We start from the raw sequence: 22,852 nt of genomic DNA on the forward strand, positions 1-22,852 counted from the left end.
GCGTGATGCCCACCACGGGCACGCGGGGCATGGGCGGGTAGCCCAAGCCTGGGTAGGTGGGCACAAAAGGGGGCTGCATGTGTGGGGGTGGCAGAAACAGGGCCACCTGGGCAGGTGCGGCATCGAAGGGCCCCACGGGGGCGGGGAAGGGCTGCAGGGGAGGGGGTGCGGCAGGCACCGAGGACACTTGCTGCTGCTGCTGCTGCTGCTGCTGCACTTTGGCCACCTGGGACACCTCTTCCAGCCACCGCTCGGCCTCCGAAGGCGTCCGCTTGTGCCCAGGCTGGAAGGCGGCTGCCGGGGACACCGACGGCTCGCCCCAGGCAGACGTCCCTGGGCAGAGGAGAGGGCAGGTGAGGGCGAGGGCTGCGTCAGAAGGAACCCGAGGCTGGGGTCAGACTCTGAGCTAGGCCTGAATCCATCCTGGACCACATAACAGTTCTGCGGTGCTAAGAACATACAGTTCTGGGATCCTAAGGCCCCACGATGGGAAACATATAGGCAGGACTGACAATCAATCACCTGTTATTAACTATGTTTAATAGCGCCCTTGGCTCTGATACGTTGAGGATGTTTTGTTTTAGGAGGCTAAGATTCTAAGGCTCCATAGATCTTCCTCATTCTAACGTGATGAGTAAGGTTCGATGGTTTTAAGTTTCTGTTTTCTAAGAGCTTTAAATTCACATTGTTTGCAAGTCTAAGGTGCTCTCCTGGTTCTACCATAGCCCCGAGGCGAGGCGATTCCACTGCGCAGTCTCAGAGAGCGCTCTCCAAAGCTGCGAGACTCCAGGGTCATGGCCCCAAATCGGTTAGATTCCAGTATCCTGTGCTGCTAAGGCTAGAGGTTTCTGACTTTCATTATTCTAAGACAGGAAGTCTTTTTAAAAATGTATGTCTTTATTGATTTTTTAGATATAGAGGAAGGGAGAGGGAGACAGAAACATCGATGAGAGAGAAACATCAATCGGCTGCCTCCTGCACGCCCCCTACTGGGGATGGAGCCTGCAATCCGGGCATGTGCCCTGACCAGAACTGAACTGGAGGCCTCTTGGTGCCACGCCGGCCAGGCTAAGACAGGAAGGTTTAAAAATGATCCCATGGCCCAGCTGGTGTTGCTCAGTGGTTGAGTGTCGACCTATGAAGCAGGTCACGGTTAGATTTCCAGGCAGGGCACATGCCCCGGATGTGGGCTCGATCCCAGTAGGAGGCATGCAGGAGGCAGCCAATCAGTGATTCTCTCTCATCATTGATGTTTCTACCTCTCTCTCCCTTTCCCTTCCTCTCTGAAATAAAAACATATTTAAAAATAAAAGAAAAATAACAAGGATCCCATGGGGCCCTGGTCGGGTAGCTCAGCTGGTTGGAGCATCGTCCCACACACCAAAAGGTCGTGGGTTCGATTCCTGGTCAGGGCACATACCTAGGTTGCAGGTTCAATCCCTGGTAGGAGCACGTACGGAAGGGCAACCGGTTGATGTTTCTCTCTCTCTCTCCTCCTTCCTCTCTCAAATCAATAAAAACTTATCCTTGGGTGAGGATTAAAAAAACAAAGTGATTCCTTGGTTCTAAGGTGCTCCCAGAGCTCTAAGATGACCCATGGTCCTGAGCCTGTGGGATTCCAAGATCCCTGGAGTCCCTGCGGTGACCCCGAGTGGAGCAGGGGGATGCAGGGGGCGCCCCAGGCAGGGCTGGGCTCACCTGTGGAGGCAGGCGGCGGCCCTGGTGCTGGCGCTCCAGCACTGGCAAAAGACGAGCTGATCTGTGTGCACAGAGCACTGATGCTGTCGCTGTCGCTGGCCCCAGGCGGCTCCATCTCAGGCACTGGGCGGTCAGGGAGAGGCGGAGGTCAGTGATAGGCCCAGACCCTGTTCTTGACCCCTTTGCCCTCAGGTGCTCCTCTCACAAGGTGTGTGGGTCGGTGGTAACTAAGTAACTAAGTGGCCATGGTCACAAAAATGCTAACTCTGTGCGTGTGTGTGTGTGTGTGACATCTGGGTGGTGCAAGGAGTGTGAGACACTGGGGTACTGATAGTCTGGACTGGACCCACAAGCCAGGTCAGAGCCAGAACTGAGGCTGCGTCCTGTAAATCCCCTGAGAGACCTCTCCTCTGCCCCAGGTGTGCTGTTCCCGGAACAGGTCACCGCCCGGCCCAGGCAAGCATGTAAGTGGTTTCCCCTTACCTGGGGCAGGTCACACCCCGCACCCTTCCGTCCTGCCCTGTCCCATATAACCTCTGAGCGCCTGCCCTGTGGCACAGAGGATATTCGTGTCATCTGGCCTCTGCCCACGATGTGCCTCGTAAGTAAATTCCCTTAATCAACTCCTGGTCCCGTGATGGAGTCATCAGCCTCTTTCTCTGGTCTCTTGGCCCTGGGACATTTTCCCAGCAGTTGGATGGCAGTCACAGGGGCCCCAAATCAAGGGGGACCTCAAGAAGGACCTGTCTATAGCTACAAACCAGAAGAAATATTTAAACTGTTTAAAAACAGATAGTGCCCGACCAGCGTGGCACAGTGGCTGAGCATCAACCTATGAACCACGATGTCACGGTTCAATTCCAGGTCACACACATGCCCGTATTGCAGGCTTGAGCCCCAATAGTGGGCGTGCAGGAGGCAGCCAATCAATGATTCTGTCTCATTGATGTTTCTGTCTCTCCCTCTCCCTTCCTCTCTGAAATCAATACAATTACGTTTTTAAAAATAAAAACATATATTAATTTAAAAAATATATTTAACCACATAGATGGCAAGAGCATTGACCAGTCAGAATGAATGTGGGCCACACTGTTTTTCACTGGCTGGGGATCACTTGTCCTGCTTTGGGTGGCAAAATGGGGCCCTGTCCACGCTGGCCTATAACCCGTATCACGAGGGCAGAGACACAGCCGTGCCAGGAAGACAGTGAGCAGAGGTGGGGCCTCAGCGCACTTGAGATGAGCAAAGGGACCATCTGAATAAACAGCGGTGTGGGGCGACAAGTGCCTGTGACAGCTCAGCCACAGGGGTGATGCTCCAATGAGCACGAGGAAGAAACTGACTGGAGGAGTCAGCAGGGGGGGGCGTGGGGGTGGGCAGGGGGGAGGGTATATGGCTTCCAGGTCATTTACATGAAGAGTGTGTGTGTTAGTCCGAAGGAGCGTGCAGCCTCAGAGGATGTGGCATCTGAGTGCGACTGAAATCCAGTGTGTGGTGACCTGACTGCGATTCCCAAGTGTGAGCCACGCTGCCTGCATGATGTATGAACGTGTTTGCAAGCATGCATGAATCTGCATGTGTGATTCCAAGTGTGCATGGATGGGGGTGTACCTGCAACTTCCAATTCTGTGTGATTTTGGTGTGCACATGACTAAGTGTGCGACTGACGGGAACATCTGTGTGAGTTGGTGAAATTTCTGTGTGGCAAGTCACGTCTAAGCAAATGAGCAATTGGCTACAGGAGTGTGAGGCTTCCAAATAAAGCCTGGGGAGCCTGCCCCCTCCAGGGAGCACGTGTGAGCTTAATGTCAGGCTGGAAGAGGACAGCAAAAAAGGGATGCTGCCGGACACGGAGGAGTGAATGCCAGTCATTCTCAACGAGCCCTGGCATCTGCCCAGCCGCCACCTTCTGGAGTAGCCCAGCCTCCTGGATACCCGTCAACACCGCCCACACCAGTCCCCGAGCCGTGAGGGTAGGTGTCCCGGTGAGGTGTCTGGAGGCAGGGGAGCAGGCCAGACCACATGACTTCACCGGCAGCTGGAGGAAAGGCCGCCCTCCCGCCTGTCTCCCTTGCACAAAACGTGGTACCACACCACCTCCCCTCTCCCTTTCTCACCGCAGCTGTTGCTTTATTTTTTCTTTAAATATATTTTTATTGATTTCAGAGAAGGGAAGGGAGAGGGAGAGCAATAGAAGCTTCAATGATGAGAGAGAATCATTGATCAGCTGCCTCCTGCATGCCCCCTACTGGGGATTGAGCCCATAACCTGGGCATGTGCCCTGACCAGGTTCAAACCATGACCTCCTGGTTCACTGGTCGATGTTCAACCACTGAGCCACACCCGCTGGGCCAGACTGCTTTACATCATGACATATACCATCTTTCTCCTTTCCTGGGCACATTGCAGACATTAGTAATCAAACACAATGCTTTCCCCCCACTGAACTCTGCTCACCTCAGCCCTCACCTGGCTCTGGCCTCTACAGGCCAAATCCTGGAAGACAGAACTGATCCTTGTGACCCCATCTTCCCTCCAAGCAAAACAGGACATTTAAACGGCCTCTCTCCTAGCATCACCATGGCAGACATTGCTAATCAACAATGGTGGGTGCTGCCCTGGCCCAGTCCTTTGCCCTCAAGTGACATCACAAAGCCACCACCATGCTCCCTGACCCTGCGATTCCCACGCTCCCTTGTGCCCTCCATTTCATGTTTCCTCTGGCCAAATTCTGGCCGTCTCTCCGTGGGTGAAAACCTAGCACTCCTATTGCTCTCCCTTCCTCCCTTGCCCACAGCAAACTCTGCTAATTATTCACGTGGTGTGCCACCTTCTCCTTTTTCTTGCTCACCCAGACATTGGAAGGAGCTCAAGATGTAAGCCATCACTCTATTCTCCCTGCCCCAGGCAGGCATTGCTAACCGATCACAATCCTCTGTGACGCAGCCTGAATTCTTCACGCGCCAGATCTCATGGCTTTACTGGCAAAGGCTGGTGCCTCAGTCTCCTCCTGAGCAAAATCCTGGCATTGGTGCAGCTGCCCTCCTCCCCTTGTCCACAGCACTTTGCTAATCGGTCATGTAGGCCACCTCTTGCATTTCCCTAACCACAGCAGACATAGCTAATTGATCATGACTTGTGCCACCTTTCTTTTATCCTTTGTCCATAGCAGACACTGCTAATGGATCATGATTTCTACTCTCTCTGTCCATGGCAGACACTGCTAATGGATCACAACGTGTTCCACCTCTCATCTGTGTGCACGGTAGACAGTGCTAATCAATCGTGATGGCCACCCCATTCTCTATCTCGTGCACAGACAGTGGTATTGATCCCGGGCTCACCTGTGCTCTTCACCTGGAAGTCAGTGCGGCGCTGCAGCGTGGATGGCAGCTCATTCAGCCTCAGGCTCAGCTGCCGTTTGAAAGGCGAGTTCTTCTGGCTGAGCGCCGGGAACCCACGGAAGGAGCCCTGGCGAACCAGCTGCTCCAGGGGGGCGTGGCGACGGGGGATGGCGGCTGCGGTGGTGCCTGCAGCCACGGGGGTGCCTGCCTCACCCTTCTCACCAGGGGATGTGGTGGCCGGTGTCGGGGACACGCGCCCAGGCTGGGCAGGGCCGGGAGCCGCAGTGGGGGCAGCTGCCGCCTCTGTTGGAGACACGGGAGACGGAGGTCAGATACCTCACCCTGGCATCAGAGGCCTCCCCACCTGGCCCCCTTGGTCCTTCCCGGCGGCGGCCTTCCTCACCCAGTGTATCCTGCCCTCCAGACGGGCTGGTCAGGGCCGTGAATGCCCCTCACCCCCACCCAAGTCAAGACCGCTTTCCCCAGGAAGCCACTGAGGAACCTCACCCCAACCTAACCTTCTGTGTCTTGCTAGCTTTCTGCCACCGATCTCTTTCCTCTGCTGTTCCCCCTTTGAGCCCTCCTATCTCCTTTTCTGACTAATGTAATGGGCACTTGCTTGGTGCATGACCAATGAATCAGGCCTTGTTCTAAGTGCCTGGTAATAACTAACTCATTCAATCTTCAAAACCACCCCTTGAGGTCAATACTACCAGTGTCCCCATTTTACAGAGGTGAAAACTGAGGCCCAGCAATGGTAAGTGACTTGCCCAAGCCACAGTGCTAGCAAGAGGCAGGCCGACTCTGGAGTTGGTGGTCCCACTACCCTAACCGGTCTCTCCCTCTGGCTTGGTCTCCCCACGTCATGCTGTCTTCCTCTATCATTCTGTCTGTTCTTCTCTCCGTCTCTGTACCTCCCACCATTCTTCCCACCTCAACTGCCTCCTCCCTTCCTCCAGTTGCTACCCATCCTTCTAGACCCAGCTTGACACACTTCCTCTGGGGAGCTTTCCAGATCTCTCCAGCCCTTCATCCTGGTCTCCCTCCACTCTGGGACTACCCAAGGCCTGCTCTTCCAGGGCAGGGTCCCCTCACCCCTGCCAACACACACACACACACACACACACACACACACACGCACACACACACCCTCCAATCAGGGCCTCACCCAAGCTGTAGCCTGAATGCCAGGGAGCTTAAACTCAGGCCCAGAGTGGGCAGGGAGGTCACCTGGCATTTCTTCTCTCATCTTCCGGGTTGAGGCCTGGCCAGGTGACAGCCTGGGACAGGTTGGAACCAGGAACCACCTCTACCCCAACCCCCTTTAGGGACCTTAGGAAGTGTCCCTCTCCTTCCCCCCCCTCTGGGCTCCAGCTTCTGCACTATAACCCCCTCACTGGGCCTCCTGAGAGGGTCAGCGGAGGCAGTAAATGTCCCATGCTTTTCCTTCCTCTCTGAAATCAATGAAAATATTTTTTTTAAAAAAGAATGTTATTGATAAAGCAATAAGAATTAGTTAAAAAATTTGCTTTCCTAACTTTTCTGTTAGAACTATTTTAAACTTATAGAAAAGATGTTTTAATGGAACAATGAGTGTGCATGTTTCCTATCTTTTTAAAAAATATATGTTTTTATTGATATTTAGATAGAGAAAGGAAGAGGAGGTAGAAACATGGATGAGAGAGAAACATCAATCGGCTGTCTCCTGCACACCCCCTACTGTGTATCGAGTCCACAACCCGGGCATGTGCCCTGACCGGGAACTGAACCAGTGACCTCTTGGTGCACGGGACAATGCTCAACCCACTGACCCACACCCGCCGGGCAAGCGTGCAGGTTCTCTTCACCTACGGTCCCAGTGTTAACATGTTATCACATGTGCTCTCTCCCTCCTTCTACAATTTTCCCTACCATTTAAGAGTAACTTTCAGTGTGGCCAGCATGGCTCAGTGGTTGAGCCTTGACCTATGAACCAGGAGGTCATGGTTCAATTCCCGATCAGGGCACATGCCTGGGTTGTGGGCCGATCCCCAGCAAGAGGCAGCCAATCAGGGATTCTCTCTCATCATTGATGTTTTTATTTCTCTCTCACTCTCCCTTCCTCTCTGAAATCAATACAGATATATTTTTAAAAATAAAGAGAAATTCTAAAAAAACAAAAAAAATAAAAGAGTAACTTCAGACAACTTAACCCCAAGCCTTCCGCATGTACCTCCAAAGAACAAGGACAGTCTCCTACACAACTACAGTATAATTTCTCACTTGGGGAACTGAACATGAGTATAATACTATTAGCCAATCTACAGTCCATAGTCCAGTTTCCCCAACTGTCCAGATCATGTCCTTCATAGATGTTCTTGTTTACATATGTGCAGGACCACACACTGCATTTAATAATACTTGTCAAATCTCTTTAGTCTCCTTTAATCTGGAACAGTTCCCAATGGGAAATTCTTTGTCAATTTTAAGCAGTGTTTTCAAAAAATCTTAAAACTAGAATCCACATAAAAGAAAAACTAAGTCACATTGTGACTGAGCATATAATACACTTACGTTGGAAAAATTTTTTTTTACAATTGACAAAGGTATTGCCAGTGACCTAGAATGTTAGAGTCTATCAGATATTTATCAAACTTTCTTGATGGCAACCAGAGTAAGAAATACCTTTACATGCTAACCTATTCCACGTACAAACATACACAAAATGAAATAAAAACATCATTAAGCTATACTCATCCTTACTACATTTGATTACTCTGTATTTTCAATTTCATTTTTTTGTACACACTTTGAAAAGCCTGGGCACCTCCCTGAGTTGGCAGGTAATAGAGCCATTTGTGAACTTTGCTGGGATTTGTGGCCCCAGAATATTGCCCAAAGGACTCTAACTAAATGAGCTTTATAAACTGTAACCAAACTTTGTGGTTGGTGCTCTGCTTTGTAAACTGTGAGTCCCTGTACCGCCGCAGCTTTCCCTGCAAACCGGACCCGCAGCCTCCGGGGCCCACTCTGTGCCCTGCCGTCCGGGCAGCACCCACCTTTCTTCTTGTCCGGGGCTTCTCGGTCAGTGGGCCGCCCACCCCCAGACAGGCGGAAGGAGCCCTCGCGGGCAAAGCTGGTGCGGCTGGCATCGAAGGTAGCCGTGACCCCACATTCCTTCTCGCGCCGCTGTTTCCGCTCCAGGCAGGCAGCAAAAGCACAGCCCACGGCGTGGCTCAGCCTCTCGCCCTGTGAGGAGAGGGTGGGGCCGGGGTTGGAGATGCTGAGTTGTGCACCCTGGACACCAGGAGCCCTGGGTCCCAGCTCCCAGGTGCTGGTGACCCCGGGCAATCCCTCTGCCGCTCGGACCTCAGTGAACACCTGCACCGAGGGACACAAATGACAGCCCTGAGTGAAAACAGAAAGCCAGCAACAAGGGTTCAAGACTATGGAGATTCCTCAAAAAATTAAAATCAGCCGAAACCGGTTTGGCTCAGTGGATAGAGCGTCAGCCTGCGGACTGAAAGGTCCCGGGTTCGATTCCGGTCAAGGGCATGTACCTGGGTTGCGGGCACATCCCCAGTGGGGGATGTGCAGGAGGCGGCTGATCGATGTTTCTCTCTCATCGATGTTTCTGACTCTCTGTCTCTCTCCCTTCCTCTCTGTAAAAAATCAATAAAATATATTTTTTTAAAAAAAATTAAAATCAGAGCTGTCATACGACCCAGCAATTCCACTTCTGGCTATTTATCCAGAGAAAACAAACAAAACAAAACAGAAACAGACCTATAGATATATAGAACAAGCTGATGATGGTCAAAGAGAAGGGGTGGGGGATGGGAATAAAACAAGAGTGCAATACTGTATACCTCCACTTATATGAAGGTCTAAAATAGGCAACACTAATCCATGGTGAAAAAAGGCCGAGCAGTGGCTCTTTCTGAGGGGGTGGGGTGGGGATGGACTGGGAAGGGCCGGGGGATGGGTTGGGGTGGTTGTCATGTTCTAGAACTTCACAGGGGTTTGGGTTCCACAGGTGTATGCAGTTGTCAAAACTCAGCAAAAGTATACCTAAGGTTTATGGTCAGCATGTGTTTTTCCACGGGGAAATGGGACAACCACGAGGCTTATATAGTCCCAAAAGCTATGGCCAGTTCAAAGGGTTCAATCCAGACTTCAGGGTCAACGATCCACGTTAATTACCTGAATCAACCGAGGCCTACCTGGAAAGAAGTGAAATGACAACTAGAAAAGAAAAAGAAAGGCTCCAAGGAATTAACTAAATTTGAAGAAAAAAATGAATGAGAACTGAAAGAAAGACCAAGAAAAAGACCAGGGAGAGATAATTAAGTGGAAATGGGAGTTCAGCCAAAAGAAGACAGAGCAAGAAAACAGAAAAGAAGAAATCTTCAAGCTCTGATTCTTCCAGCAGTTCTTCAGATTCTGAAGATGCGAATTTACAAAAAGAAAAAGAGCAACCATTCACATTAATTACAGGAAGTTCTATGTTAGAGAGTGAATCAGACAGAAAGGAGAGTTTAAAAAAAAATAAAGAAGTCAAAAGATGCAACTGAGCCCTGGCAGTGAGGCTTGGATGACTGGGCATTGTCCCATGCACTGGAGGGTTGCTGGTTTGATTCCAGGTCAGGGCACATGCCTGGGTTTTGGGTTTGATCTCCAGTGGGGTTGTTCAGGAGGTAGCCAATCAATGTTCCTCTCTCTCCCCCCCTCTCTAAAATTAAAATCAATAAAAAATCTTAAAAAAAAAAAAGAGAGAGAGAGAGAGATGCAACAGAGAAAGGAAAGGACATTCAAGTTCAAGGACTTGGCAAATAGAGAAAGATGTATCCTGACGGTAAACCTTTATCATCTGAGTCCTTATCAGAATCAGTAATATTGAGGAGGTATAAGCAAAAAAGAAGAAAAGGCCCTAGCTGGTTTGGCTCAGTAGATAGAGTTTCGGCCTGTGGATTGAAGGGTCCCAGGTTCGATTTAGGTCAAGGGCACGTACCTTGGTTGCAGGCTCTATCCCTGGCTCTGGTCGGGGCACATGTGGGAGGCAACCAGTCAATGTTTCTTTCTGTCTCTCCCTCTCCCTTCCATTCTCTGTAAAAACCAATGGAAAAATATCCTCAGGTGAGGATTAACAAAAAGAAAAAAAAAGAAAAGAAAAGAAAAGAAAAGAAAAAGCAAAAGAGAGAGAGAGAGAGAGAGAAGCATAAGAAACACAGTAAGGAAAAGAAGGCTGATAGTTCAAGTCCTGACTCATTATAGTAACATTAAGAAAAATCAGGATTCCGATTGCATATTAGAAAACAGCCCCTGAAGAAATGGTGGAAGCTACACTGACACTCTCCCAGGACCAAATTGGAAGTACAACTAAAATACAGAAAAACCACCCTGAAATATCAACTGAAGACTAGCGGAGAGAACCCTGATAACCAAGGGTAGGAAGTGGAGACCTCATAGAGACTGGTAGGACGTACAGAGATGCCACAGGGCTGGCCAGGCTCCCACAGACAGCAGCTAAACCAGCGGTTCTCAACCTGTGGGTCGAACGACCCTTTCACAGTGGTCGCCTAAGACCATCGGAAAACACATATATAATTACATATTGTTTTTGTGATTAATCACTATGCTTTAATTATTTTCAATTTGTAACAATGAAAATACATCCTGCATATCAGATATTTACATTACGATTCATAACAGTAGCAAAATTACAGTTATGAAGTAGCAACGAAAATAATTTTATGATTGGGGGTCACCACAACATGAGGAACTGTATTAAAGGGTCGCGGCATTAGGAAGGTTGAGAACCACTGAGCTAAAGGGAGGGATATCTCAGCTGTGGGAAATTCCCACTGAGAACTCTGGGCCTAAACCCCAAGCTGGGCTCACCACCCCAGAGCACCAGAACTGAGAAAGGTGCACACAGAACATCTGGCTGTGAAAAGCAGTAGGGTTGCTGTTTGCCAGCCAGAGACGGCTAGAAATGCAGGCACCCTCTTAAAGGGCCAACACACAAAATTTCGTGTGCAGCCACTCACCTTGGGCTCGGGCAGAGGGAGGGCAGAGTGGACTGGAGCTGTGTGAGGAGAGTCCAGGGTTGGGGGCTCTGGGGTTGGAGCTCAGAGCACAACCCCGATTTCATGTACTGAGTCATTCCCTCATACTGCAGAGGACAGCTTTCTCCACAGGTCTTACCTATACAAGTTTTTGCTTGGGGTGAAGACAATTGCCCCACCATGTTGGAAGACATCTTGCCCCACCCTGTGGTCTATAGCTTGAGGCAAATCAATACTGAATGTCAACTGGACTGCAGGCAGAGGAAGATCTCTGGAGGCTTTGACTCTGCCTGATCTTCTGGGCCCGGGGCTAGGAAAAGCAGATCCTGGTGTAGAATCCTGTTCCTTTCCAAAGGCACCCAGCCCCAGCAGAGGCGCCATAGCTGTGGATTGCTGATAGCCCCAAACAGGGTACTCAGGGACAGTCAGAAACAGTGTCTGACATTATCCTGCACCAGAGATCATAGCAGATCTACCTAATATAGACACAAACCCAAACAGGCAATGAAAATGGGGAGACATAAAAAAATAACCCCCAGCCCTGGCCGGTTTGGCTCAGTGGATAGAGTGTCGACCTGCGGACTGAAGGGTCCCAGGTTTGATTCTGGTCAGGGGCATGTGCCTTGGTTGCAGGCATGTCCCCAGTGGGGGGTATGCAGGAGGTAGCTGATCGATGTTTCTCTCTCATCTATGTTTCTAACTCTCTATCCCTCTCCCTTCCTCTCTGTAAAAAAATCAATAAAATATATTTAAAAAAAAAATAACCCCCAGCCCTAGCCAATTTGGCTCAGTGGATAGAGCGTCAGCCTGCGGACCAAAGTGTCCCAGGTTCGATTCCGGTCAAGGGCACCAGCTCGGGTTTCGTGTTTGATCCCCAGTAGGGGGTGTGCAGGAGGCAGCCGATCCATGATTTTCTCTCATTATTGATGTTTCAGTCTCTCTCTTTCCCTCTCCCTTCCTCTCTGAAATCAATAAAAAAATATTTTAAAAAAATAACCCAAAAATGAAAGAACAAGAGAATTCTCCAGCAGAAGAGCTAAATGAAATGGAGCTAAGAAACTTATCTGATATAGAGTTCAGAATAATGATGTCAAAGATGCTCAACAGCATGAGAAAAGGTATAGTAACCATGAAAAAAGACCAGTCGGAAATAAAGAATGACATAGCACTAAGAAAGAACACACTGGAAGAAATACACAGCAGACCAGGGGAAGCTGAGGACTGGATCAGTGACAGGGTAGAAAAAAATCACTCAATCAGAGAAACAAAAAGAAAAAAACAATTAAAAAACAGGAGGACAACTTAAGGGAGCTGTGGGACAACATGATATGTAACAATATTCACATAATAGGAGTGCCAGAAGAAGGCAAACAAAGGATAGAGAACATATTTGAAGAAATAATGACAGAAAACTTCCTTAACCTGGTGAAGGAAAAAGTTGCACAAGTCCAGGAAGCACAGAGTCCCAAGCAAGAAGAACCCAAACAGGCCCACGCCCAGACACATCATAATTAAAATGATAAAAATTAAAGACAAAGAGAGAATCTTAAAGGCAGCAAGAGAAAAGCAAACTGTTACCTACAAAGGAGCTCCCATAAGGCTGTCAGCTGATTTCTCATCAGAAATTCTACAGGCAGAAGGAAATGGCATGAAGTATTCAAGGTAACGAAAAGCAAGGATTTGAAACCAAGACTATAGTCAGCAAGGCTATCATTCAAAATAGATGGTGAAATAAAGAGCTTCCCAGACCAAAAAAGGCTAAAGAAGTTTATCACCACAAAACCAGCACTACAAGAAATGCTAAAGGGACTGCTGTAATGAGAAGAAGAAAGAGAGAGACAGAGAGACAGAGAGACATAGGTATACAGAATTAAAATGGCAATAAATAAGTACCTATCAATAATAACCTTAAATGTAAATGGATTAAATGCTCTAATCAAAAGATGTAGGGTAGCTGAATGTATACAAAAAATGTGACCCAATTATATGCTGCCTATAAAAGTCCCACCTCAGAACAAAAGACTCAGACAGGATGAGAGGGAAGGGATGGGAAAAAAATTCCCATGCAAATGGAAATGAAAAAAAAGATGGGGTAGGAATACTCATATCTGACAAAAAAAGACTTCAAAATGAAGGCCACCACAAGAGACAACAAAGGTCACAACATAGTACTAAACGGATTGCTCCAAAAAGAGAACATAACCCTGGTAAACAAATGTACACCTAATATAGGAGCACCTAAATATATAGATAAATTTCTAGAGGACTTCAAGGGAAAGATCGACAGCAATACAGTAATAGTAGGGGACTTTAACACCCTGCTGATTTCACTGCATAGATCTTCCAGACAAAAAATTAACAAGGAAACAGTGACTCTAAATGACATACTAGATCAGATGGATTTAACTGACATTTATGGAACATTTCACCCCAAAGCTGCCGAATATATTCTTCTCAAGTGCACATGGGTAATTCACAAAGATAGACCACATGTTAGGACACAAAACAAGTCTCTACAAGTTCAAGAAGACTGAAATCACATCAAGCATCTTCTCAGATCACAGAGGAATGAAATTAGAAATCAGCCGAAACCGGTTTGGCTCAGTGGATAGAGCGTCGGCCTGCAGACTGAAAGGTCCCGGGTTCGGTTCCGGTCAAGGGCATGTGCCTGGGTTGCAGGCACATCCCCAGTGGGAGATGTGCAGGAGGCAGCTGATCGATGTTTCTAACTCTCTATCTCTCTCCCTTCCTCTCTGTAAAAAATCAATAAAATACATATTTAAAAAAAAAAAAAAGAAATCAACTACAGTGAAAATCATTCAAACACATGAAGGCTAAATAGCATGATATTAAACAATGAATGGGTTACCAATGAGATCAAGAAAGAAATCAAAAACTTCTGGAAACAAATGAAAATGAACACACACAACCCCAAATCTCTGGGACACAGTAAAAGCAGTTCTGAGAGGGAAGTTCATAGCACTACAGGCTTACCTCAAAAGACAAGAAAAATTAATGATACACTATTTAACCTTACAACTTAAAGAATTAGAAAGAGAACAAGAAAAGCCCAGAGTAAGTAGAAGGAAGGAAATAATGAAGATTAGAGCAGAAATAAATGACATAGAGACTAAAAAACAACACAAAAAATCAATGAACCTAAGAGCTGGCTCTTTGAAAAGATAAACAAGATTGATGAACCATTAGCCAGACTCATCAAGAAACAAAGAGAGCCCTAGCTGGTTTGGCTCAGTAGATAGCAGGTCAGCCTGTGGATTAAATGGTCTTGGGTTCGATTCCAGTCAAGGGCACATGCCTGGGTTGTGGTCTCGATCCCCAGTAGGGGGTGTGCAGGAGGCAGCCAATCAATGATTCTCTCTCATAATTGATGTTTCTATCTCTCTCCCTCTCCCTTCCTCTCTGAAGTCAATAAAAATATATTTTAAAAAAAGAAACAAAGAGAGTGGACCCAAATAAATAAAATCAGAAAAGAAAGCAGAGAAGTAACCACTGACACCACAGAAATATAAGGGATTGGAAGAAAATACTATGAACAAATATATGCCAACAAGCTGGACAATGTGGATAAAATGGATAAATTCCTAGAAAAATATAATCTCCCAAAACTGAATCAGGAAGAATCAGAAAACCTGAATAGGCCAATAACAACTGAGGGAATAGAAGCAGTAATCAAAGAGAGTCCCAAGCAAGAAGAACACAAATAGGCCCACACCCAGACATATCATAATTAAAATGACAAAAATTAAAGACAAAGAGAGAATCTTAAAGGAAGCAAGAGAAAAAAAAACTTATTTTAAACTATTCCAAAAAAATCCAAGAGGAAGGAACACTTCCAAGCTCTTTTTATGAGGCCAGCATTATCCTAATTCCAAAGTCAGATAAAGACATTACAAAGAAAGAGAATTACAGGCCAACATCCCTGATGAACATAGATGCTAAAATCCTCAACAAAATATTAGCAAATCAGGTCCAGCAATATATTAAAAAGAGTATACACCATAAAGTGGGATTTATTTCAGGGATGCAAGGCCTGAGGTGTGTGTGTGGAGGGGGTGGGGCCACAGGGGTTGGCTAGAAGGGATCAATGGGGGGAAAGGGGGACATATGTCATACTTTCAACAATAAAGATTTAATTTAAAAAAAAAGAAAAAGAAAAACCAGGATTCCCTTGTAAAGAAAATGCAATGTCTGAGGAAATTTCAACTGTCAGAATTATAACATATCTACCAACATGCATAAATTTTTTTGTTTTTAAGAATTATTCCAGGACTGTTCTGTAGCCACTCAGATGTTGCATGTGAAAAGGTCATAAAAGTTGCCAGGGGCTTGAATATCTGTCTTTTTCTCTTCTATTTCCTAATAACTCTGGGAGATAATGCACTGCAGTCATACCTAGTGATTGATATTTGAGAATAAGCTAATATTTTGACTAGCAGTATCTATATATATACAAAAGCCTAAGCGACCATTTGACCGTTACCTATGATGCGCACTGACAACCAGGGGGCAGGGGAAGGGCAGGAAGAGATTAACCAAAGATCTTATATGCATACTAGAGGCCTGGTGCACGGGTTTGTGCACTGCTGGGGTCCCTCGGCCTGGCCCACCGGGATTGGGCTGAAACCGATAATAAGTGTATTTTAATTTTTTCACCTTGTATACTTTTATCTACCTGGGGAAGGAGTTTTTAGGGTTGGGTGGTGGTGGTTTGCTGTTTCTGTAACTGTGCCTTTTATCCTCACACAGCCTGTTTCTGGGGACACAGTAGCCATGCTTTGGGAGGTCAGAGCTGGGTACGGCAGTCTGGTGCTTCACCCAGCTTAGTGACATCGTTGTCTCTGTCAGAGTGAACCAGAGAAACAGCCTTTTACAGCATAACGAAGCCCCAGAAGCTCTGGGATTTACCTCTAATCCAATAAATACTGAAGCGATTTTAGCATTAGAATATGTTATAACATTTGAATTAATTTTGACTACACTTTGGCTTTGGAGAGGAAAGAGAGAGAGAGAGAGAGAGAGAGAGAGAGAGATTGGTTGTTCCACTTATTTATGCATTCATTGGTTGACTCCTAGGTGCTCTGACTGGGAACTGAACCCAAAACCTTAGCACATCGGGAAGACACTACAACCTACTAACCTGGTCAGGACCTAGACACGGCTACTTTTTGAACTCGACAGCTAAAGATTTTAAAGTGCATGTTTTATACTGTTAAGTTTTAACCAGTCAGGAAATTTTTTATATAACTAGTAATAGTTATTTTTTGTATGAATTTTATTTAGGTTTGATGTTTAGCTTTTATTAACTTTAATTCTTGCTACCTTAAATTCCTTATTGCATTTAATGGCATTCTTTTATTTTTAAATATATTTCTTTATTGATTTAAGGGAGGAAGGGAGAGGGAGGAAGAGATAGAAACATCAATGATGAGAGAGAATCATTGATTGGCTGCCTTCCGCACGCCCCCTACTGGGGATCAAGCCTGCAATCCGGGCATGTGCTCTTGGCTGGAATCAAACCTGGTACCTTTCAGTCCACAGGCCGACGCTCTATCCACTGAGCCAAACCGGCTAGGGCTTTACGGCATTCTTGCCAAGATATTTAGCATGTGAAAAGCAGGTTTTAGGTTGTGTTTTTTTTTAATAGCTTCATATTGAAGCTGAAACATCATGCACAAGTTGAGTGGCAGGCCTGGTATGCTCTGTCTTGTTACATAAAGCTGTTGCCAGAATCTTAGCAAATATAACATTTTAAAAGATTGCCTTTGTATATTCGTAACAAATTATGACAAGTTAAATTTACATGAAAGTTACATTATTACTTTTTCTGTGTCATTTTACTAAGATTTTGTGTCTCATGTCTCCTGCTGAATTGGTTATTAGTAATGTTAAAAGGAATTGAAATCATTTTCACTTTGGATTTTTATATACTCAGGTAACATGTAATATAATTTGATGTACAATTTTGCCTGTTAAGAGGATATGCTCATACAGCGGTATACGCTCAAAACATTTTGTCATGACAAGAGGCTGAATAAATAGCTATTTTACTTTTAAAAGAGCTGGAAAAATATGAATTCTACTTAATGGTAAGCATGCTGAAGTATGGGGGAAGTGTTCAGGTATCTGCAACTTTAAAATGCATCAAAAATAAAATGAACAGATAGGCAATAGAGTGACAAAGGCAAATGTAAGTGGCAGGATCTGGGTGGTATGTGTACAGGTGACTGGTTACTGTACAAGTCTTTCGACTTTTCTGCGTGCTTTCGACTTTTATTTCTAATAAAACATTGGGAGTAAAAAACTGCAGTCACTATTTCCTGAGTGTCTACTTGAGAGGCTCCAAGGCCAGACAGCCTGGATTGATGCTGGCTTCCCACTTTCCAGGTGTGTGTTCTCAAGAATATCACTTCATTCTCAGTTCCTGAGCCTCTCCATCTGTAAACAGCACCTACTTCACAGGATTACTGCAAGAATTAGGAAAACTAATATATGCACGGTATACAGCACAGAGAACCACCACATGATCATCAGTGTAAATGTATCCAGCCCAGGCTGAGCCCTGACTTGCATCCTTTTATGAAATCCTCATAACAATACCAGGAGGTGCATACTCTTTTTTTGTTGTTGTTATTAATCCCCACCCTCCTCACCCGAGGATATTTTTTCCATTGACTTTTAGAGAGAGTGGAAGGGAGGAAGGGAGAGGAGAATGATAGGGAGAGAAACATTGATGTGAGATAAACATATAGATTGGTTGCCTTCCACACACTCCCCAACCAGGGCCAGGGATTGAACTTGCAACTCAGGTACGTGTCCTTGACGTATCTGTCAGACTTCTGTTTCCTAATCAAGATGCTCAGCCACCTCTTAAAGTTAAACTTGGGGGGAAAAAATCCTCAACAAAATACTAGCAAGTGTATTAAATACCAGAAGTATATTAAAACGATTATGCACTATGATCAAGTAAGAGTTATCCCAGGAATGCAAGGTTGGTTCAACACATGAAAATCAATCAATGTAATATACACTAATAGAATGAAGAAAAAACCCACATGATCATCTTGATTGATGCAGAAAAAGCATTTGACAAAATTCAACACTTTCATAATAAAAAACACTCAACAAACTTGGAATAGATGGGAACTTCCTCAACTTGACAAAGGACATTTATGAAAAAGTCACAGTATCATACTCAATGGTAAAAGATTGAAAGTTTTTCCCTAGGATCAGGACAAGACAAAAATGCCTATTTTCATCACTTCTATTTAACATTATACTGGAAGTGCTAGCCAGAGTAATTAGACAAGAAAAAGAAATAAAAGGCATCCAAATCGGAAAGGGAGAAGTAAAATCATCTCTATTTGCAGATGACATGATCTTAATGTAGAAAGTCCTAAAGAATCCACAAATTATTAGTGTTAATAAATGAATTCAGCAAATTTGCAGGATACAAGAGTGACAAAAATCAGTTATACCTCTTTACACTAGCAGTGAACAATCCAAAAATGAAACTAAGACAATAATTTCATTTAGCCATAGCCAGTTTGGCTCAGTGGATAGAGTGTCAGCCTGCAGACTGAAGGGTTCTGGGTTCGATTCTGGTCAAGGGCACATACCTCGGTTGCAGGCTCCAGGGCGCATGCAGGAGGCAACCAATCGATGTTTCTCTCACATCGATATTTCTCTCTGTCTTTCCTTTTCTCTTCCACTCTCTCTAAAAATCAATGGAAAAATACCCTCAGGTGAGGATTTAAAAAGAAAAAAAGATGTTGAAAAACAAACAGATAAATAATAAAATAATTTTAAAAAATAATAATTTCATTTACAATAGCATCTAAAAGAGCAAAGTGGTTAGGAATAAATATAACCAAGGACATGAAAGACATATGTACTGAAAAGTACAAAACATTGCTGGAAGAAATTTATAAAGACCTAAATAAATGGAACATCTTGTATTCACAGATTGGAAGACTTCACCTTGTTAAGACAGCAATATTTCCCAAAGTGATCTACAGATTTAATTCAATCCCTATCAAAATCCCAATGGACTTTTTACAGAAATGGAAAAGCTAATTGGAAAATTTATATGGAATTGCAAGGGACCCAGAATAGCCAAAACAATTTAGAGAAAGAACAAAATATTATACTTTTCAACTTCAAAACTTACTCCAAAGTTACAGTAATCAAAACAGTGTCATACTGCCTGGCTGTTGTGGCTCATTGGTTGAGCATTGACCAATGAACCAGGAGGTCATGGTTTGAGTCCCAGTCAGGACATATGCTGGGGTTGTGGGCTCTATCCCAGCAGGGGGTGTGCATGAAGCAGTGGATAGAAATACAGACCAATTAAATAGAATTGAGCACCCAGATATATACCCACATATCTACAGTCAATTGATTATCTTGGCAATATGGGTGCCAAGACTATTCAATGAGAAAAGGATAGTCTCTTTAACAAATGGTGCTGGGACTACAGATAAACACATGGAAAAAAATGAAGATGAACCCCTACCTCAAACCATTTACAAAAATTAACTCAAAATGGATCAAAGACCTAAATATAAGAGTTAAAACTATAAAACTCTTAAAGCATGAAGTTTTAGAAATAAAACATGGGTCCTTAGATATGACAATGGGTGCACAAAACAACAAAAGAAAAAATAACAGATAAATTGAACTTCATCAAAATAAAAAATGTTTATCAAAGGACACTATCAAGAGAGTGAAAAGACAACCCACAGATGGGGGAAAATTATTGTAAATTGATAACAGTCTAGTATAAAGAATATATGAATAACTTTTACAATTCAAAAATAAAAAGACAGCCCTAGCTGGTTTGGCTCAGTGGATAGAGTGTCAGCCTGCAGACTAAAGGGTCTCATACCGGTTGCAGCTTGATCCCGGCCATGATCAGGGTGCATGTGGGAGGCAACCAATCGATGTGTCTCTCTCACATCGATGTTTCTTTCTGTCTTGCCCCCTCCTTTCCACTCTCTCTAAAAGTCAATGGAAAAATATCCTCAGTGAGGATTAACAAAATAAAAATACAATTAAAAAATGGGTAAAGAATTTGAAAAGACATTTCTCCAAAAAAGATAAACAAATGTCCAATAAACACATGAAAAGATACTCAACATCATTAGTCATTAGGGAAATGCAAATCAAAATCTCAATGAGATAACTACTTTATACCTACTAGGATGACTATTAAACAAAAAATTAAAAATAAGTGTTGATGAGGATGTGGAGAAATTAGAAATCTTGTACATTGTTAGCAGGAATGTAAAATAGTGCAGTCACTGTGGAAAACAATTTGGTAATTCCTCAAATAGTCAGACATAAGTTTACTCTATGACCCAGTAATTCCATTCCTAGGTATATACCTCCCAAAATTATAAAGAGCTTCTCAAACAAATACTTGCACATAAATGTCCATAGCAGCACTATTTACAAGAGCCCAAAGGTGGACACAACCCAAATTTCCATCAATGGACGAATAGATAAACAAAATGTGGCTAATCCATACAATGGAATATTATTCAACCAAAAAAAGAAGGATGAACCCTGTAAACAAAGCTAAGTGAAAGAAGCCAGACACAAAAGACCATGTACTGTACGATACAATTTGTATGAAATGTCTAGAATAAGTAAATTCAGAGACAGAAAACAGATTAGAGGTTGCCGGAGGCTCACTGTGTGTGACGTGGCAGGGAGGGGAGTGGGAGGGGTGTTACAGGGAGTAACTGCTTACTGGGTATGAGGTCTCTTTGAGGAATGATGAAAACGTTTGGAACTAGATAGAAATGATGGTTAAACGGCATTGTGAATGTACTAAGTGCCACTGAATTGAAAATTATTAATTTAATGTAAATTTCACCTAAAAAGAATTAAACTTGGGGAATCCTGGGAATTCCACTGCTTAATGTTTACAACCCAAAGCTCAGAAGCAGGAAGGAATTCGCCCAAGGTCACACTCTCCCCGGAGGGGCTGGCCCTGCCCTTTTCTTGCTTTGATTTTCATCCCTGACTGTTTCCAGATGACAGAAGATTCCGTTGAGAACGTCCTGTGTGTGGCCATAATGAGAATGCTTCCCCCACAAGCCTGTGAGGAGGCGCTGCTATGACCCCCCATTTTATAAGGAGAAAACAGTCCTGGAGAGAGGTCACTTGTGCCTACGGTCCCAAAGCCGGGTGGTTTGACACCAAATCCACACTAACCAGACAGCAATGTATTTTCAAAAAAACAGTTGTGACAAATGTCTGGCCCCACATGCCCTTCCAGACCCTATAATTACCCCATTAGAGGTGAGGCCTATGTCCTCTTCCCTGAGTCTGGGAAGACCTCTATGACTGTCTGGACACATAGAATAACATGAACAAGTCCAGAAAGGCAACACAGCTTCCTCCTGGCTAGTCCTGTGCTGAAGCAATTTCTCTCCCTCTTCCCCCCGCCCCCCACCCCTTGTTTTGGAGCCCTGTGCCACTGTGTAAGAAATCCAGCTTTCTGAAGCCTCCATGCCGGAGACCCTGTGGAGAGACCCTGTGACCACATGAAGAGAGCGATGTCTGGCCGGTCTGGTGCTACAGCTCCACACACCACCTGATTGCAACTGCCTGAGATCCTGGAGGCAGACCTACTCAGCTGAGCCTTTCCCAAATTCCTGACCTACGGAACCGTGAGGCATTATAAGTGATTGATATTTTAAGTCGCTAAATTTTGGAGAAATTGGTTACACACAACAGATAACTGATACAACTACTCTGCTATTTCTCCAGAAATAGCAGTTGCTATGGGCTCTGTATTTCAAATATCTCCATGCTAGTCCCTGGCAGTACTAGCCCCAATTAGTACTGACTAATCAATACTGACACCCTCAAATTTGTTTTCTTTACTCCTGGTTTCAGGTCTAAAATTGTGTGTGTGAGGAAATCTGGGGTATTGACTCGTTTCGGGGGCTCAGAGCTCTCTGCAGTGGGAATTTCGGAAATATGAAGGAATCATTGAGTGGAGACTAAGGTCTGCAAGGTACAGGCGTTATTTTACTTGTCCAGTTTACCCCAGAATCCCCTTTGGGGAACTCCTTTACAACACTGGATAAAGCAATCTGGGTGCCCTCCCTTCCCCTGGCCAAGGGGAAGACGGTGACCCAAGCCAGGCCAATCCCATGCTCTCTCATCAGAATTTGAACCCAAAGCTTTGGGAGTTGGGTTCATCTCACAATGGTTCCCTGAAGGAACTGTCCCCTGTTGCCACGTCCCCAGGATGTCCCGCTCTCTGCCCTTCTGTTACGTACTGCTCTGACTGCCCTTCGATTTTGTGGGATTCCCATAGCCTTCCAAGAATTTTATTTTAGGCTTAAGTTAGCCAGATTGGTTTCTATTGCCAGCAACCAGAGAACTGGCTAATGTAGGAGGCTGAGATTGTGGGTGGGGGACTGAATTCAGGGTCCAGGTGACAGGGCAGAAGAAAGGCTCTATTTTCCACTGTCTTTTGCAGGTAGGGATGTCCATGTGACTAGGTTCTGACCAGTGGAATGCAATTAGAAATGATGCGCAGCTCCCAGAAAGGAGAGGACATGCCCTCCTCACCGCCTCTCCATGCTGCGGTGGGAGGAAGATGTGAAGGCTGGAGCGTGCGCATCCATCCTGGATCAGGAAGTGGAGCTCTCCTTCGGCAACAGGACAGAAGGAGCTGTGGCCCTGCTGAGTGGAGGGGAGCCACACCCGTGCTGCATGGCCTGC

At 45.3% G+C, this 22,852-nt stretch overlaps 1 protein-coding gene across 1 annotated transcript in view; it reads right to left on the bottom strand.

The window, feature by feature from the left end:
* NUMBL (NUMB like, endocytic adaptor protein) overlaps positions 1-22,852 on the bottom strand; it is a 30,705-nt gene that overhangs the window by 1,745 nt on the left and 6,108 nt on the right. The window contains 4 exon segments of the mRNA XM_023743957.1: positions 1-333; positions 1,699-1,821; positions 5,043-5,345; positions 8,081-8,270. Of these exon segments, the coding sequence (XP_023599725.1) occupies positions 1-333; positions 1,699-1,821; positions 5,043-5,345; positions 8,081-8,270 (949 nt within the window).

Source organism: Myotis lucifugus, unplaced genomic scaffold (assembly GCF_000147115.1).
Source record: "Myotis lucifugus unplaced genomic scaffold, Myoluc2.0 scaffold_421, whole genome shotgun sequence".
Taxonomy (NCBI): domain Eukaryota; kingdom Metazoa; phylum Chordata; class Mammalia; order Chiroptera; family Vespertilionidae; genus Myotis; species Myotis lucifugus.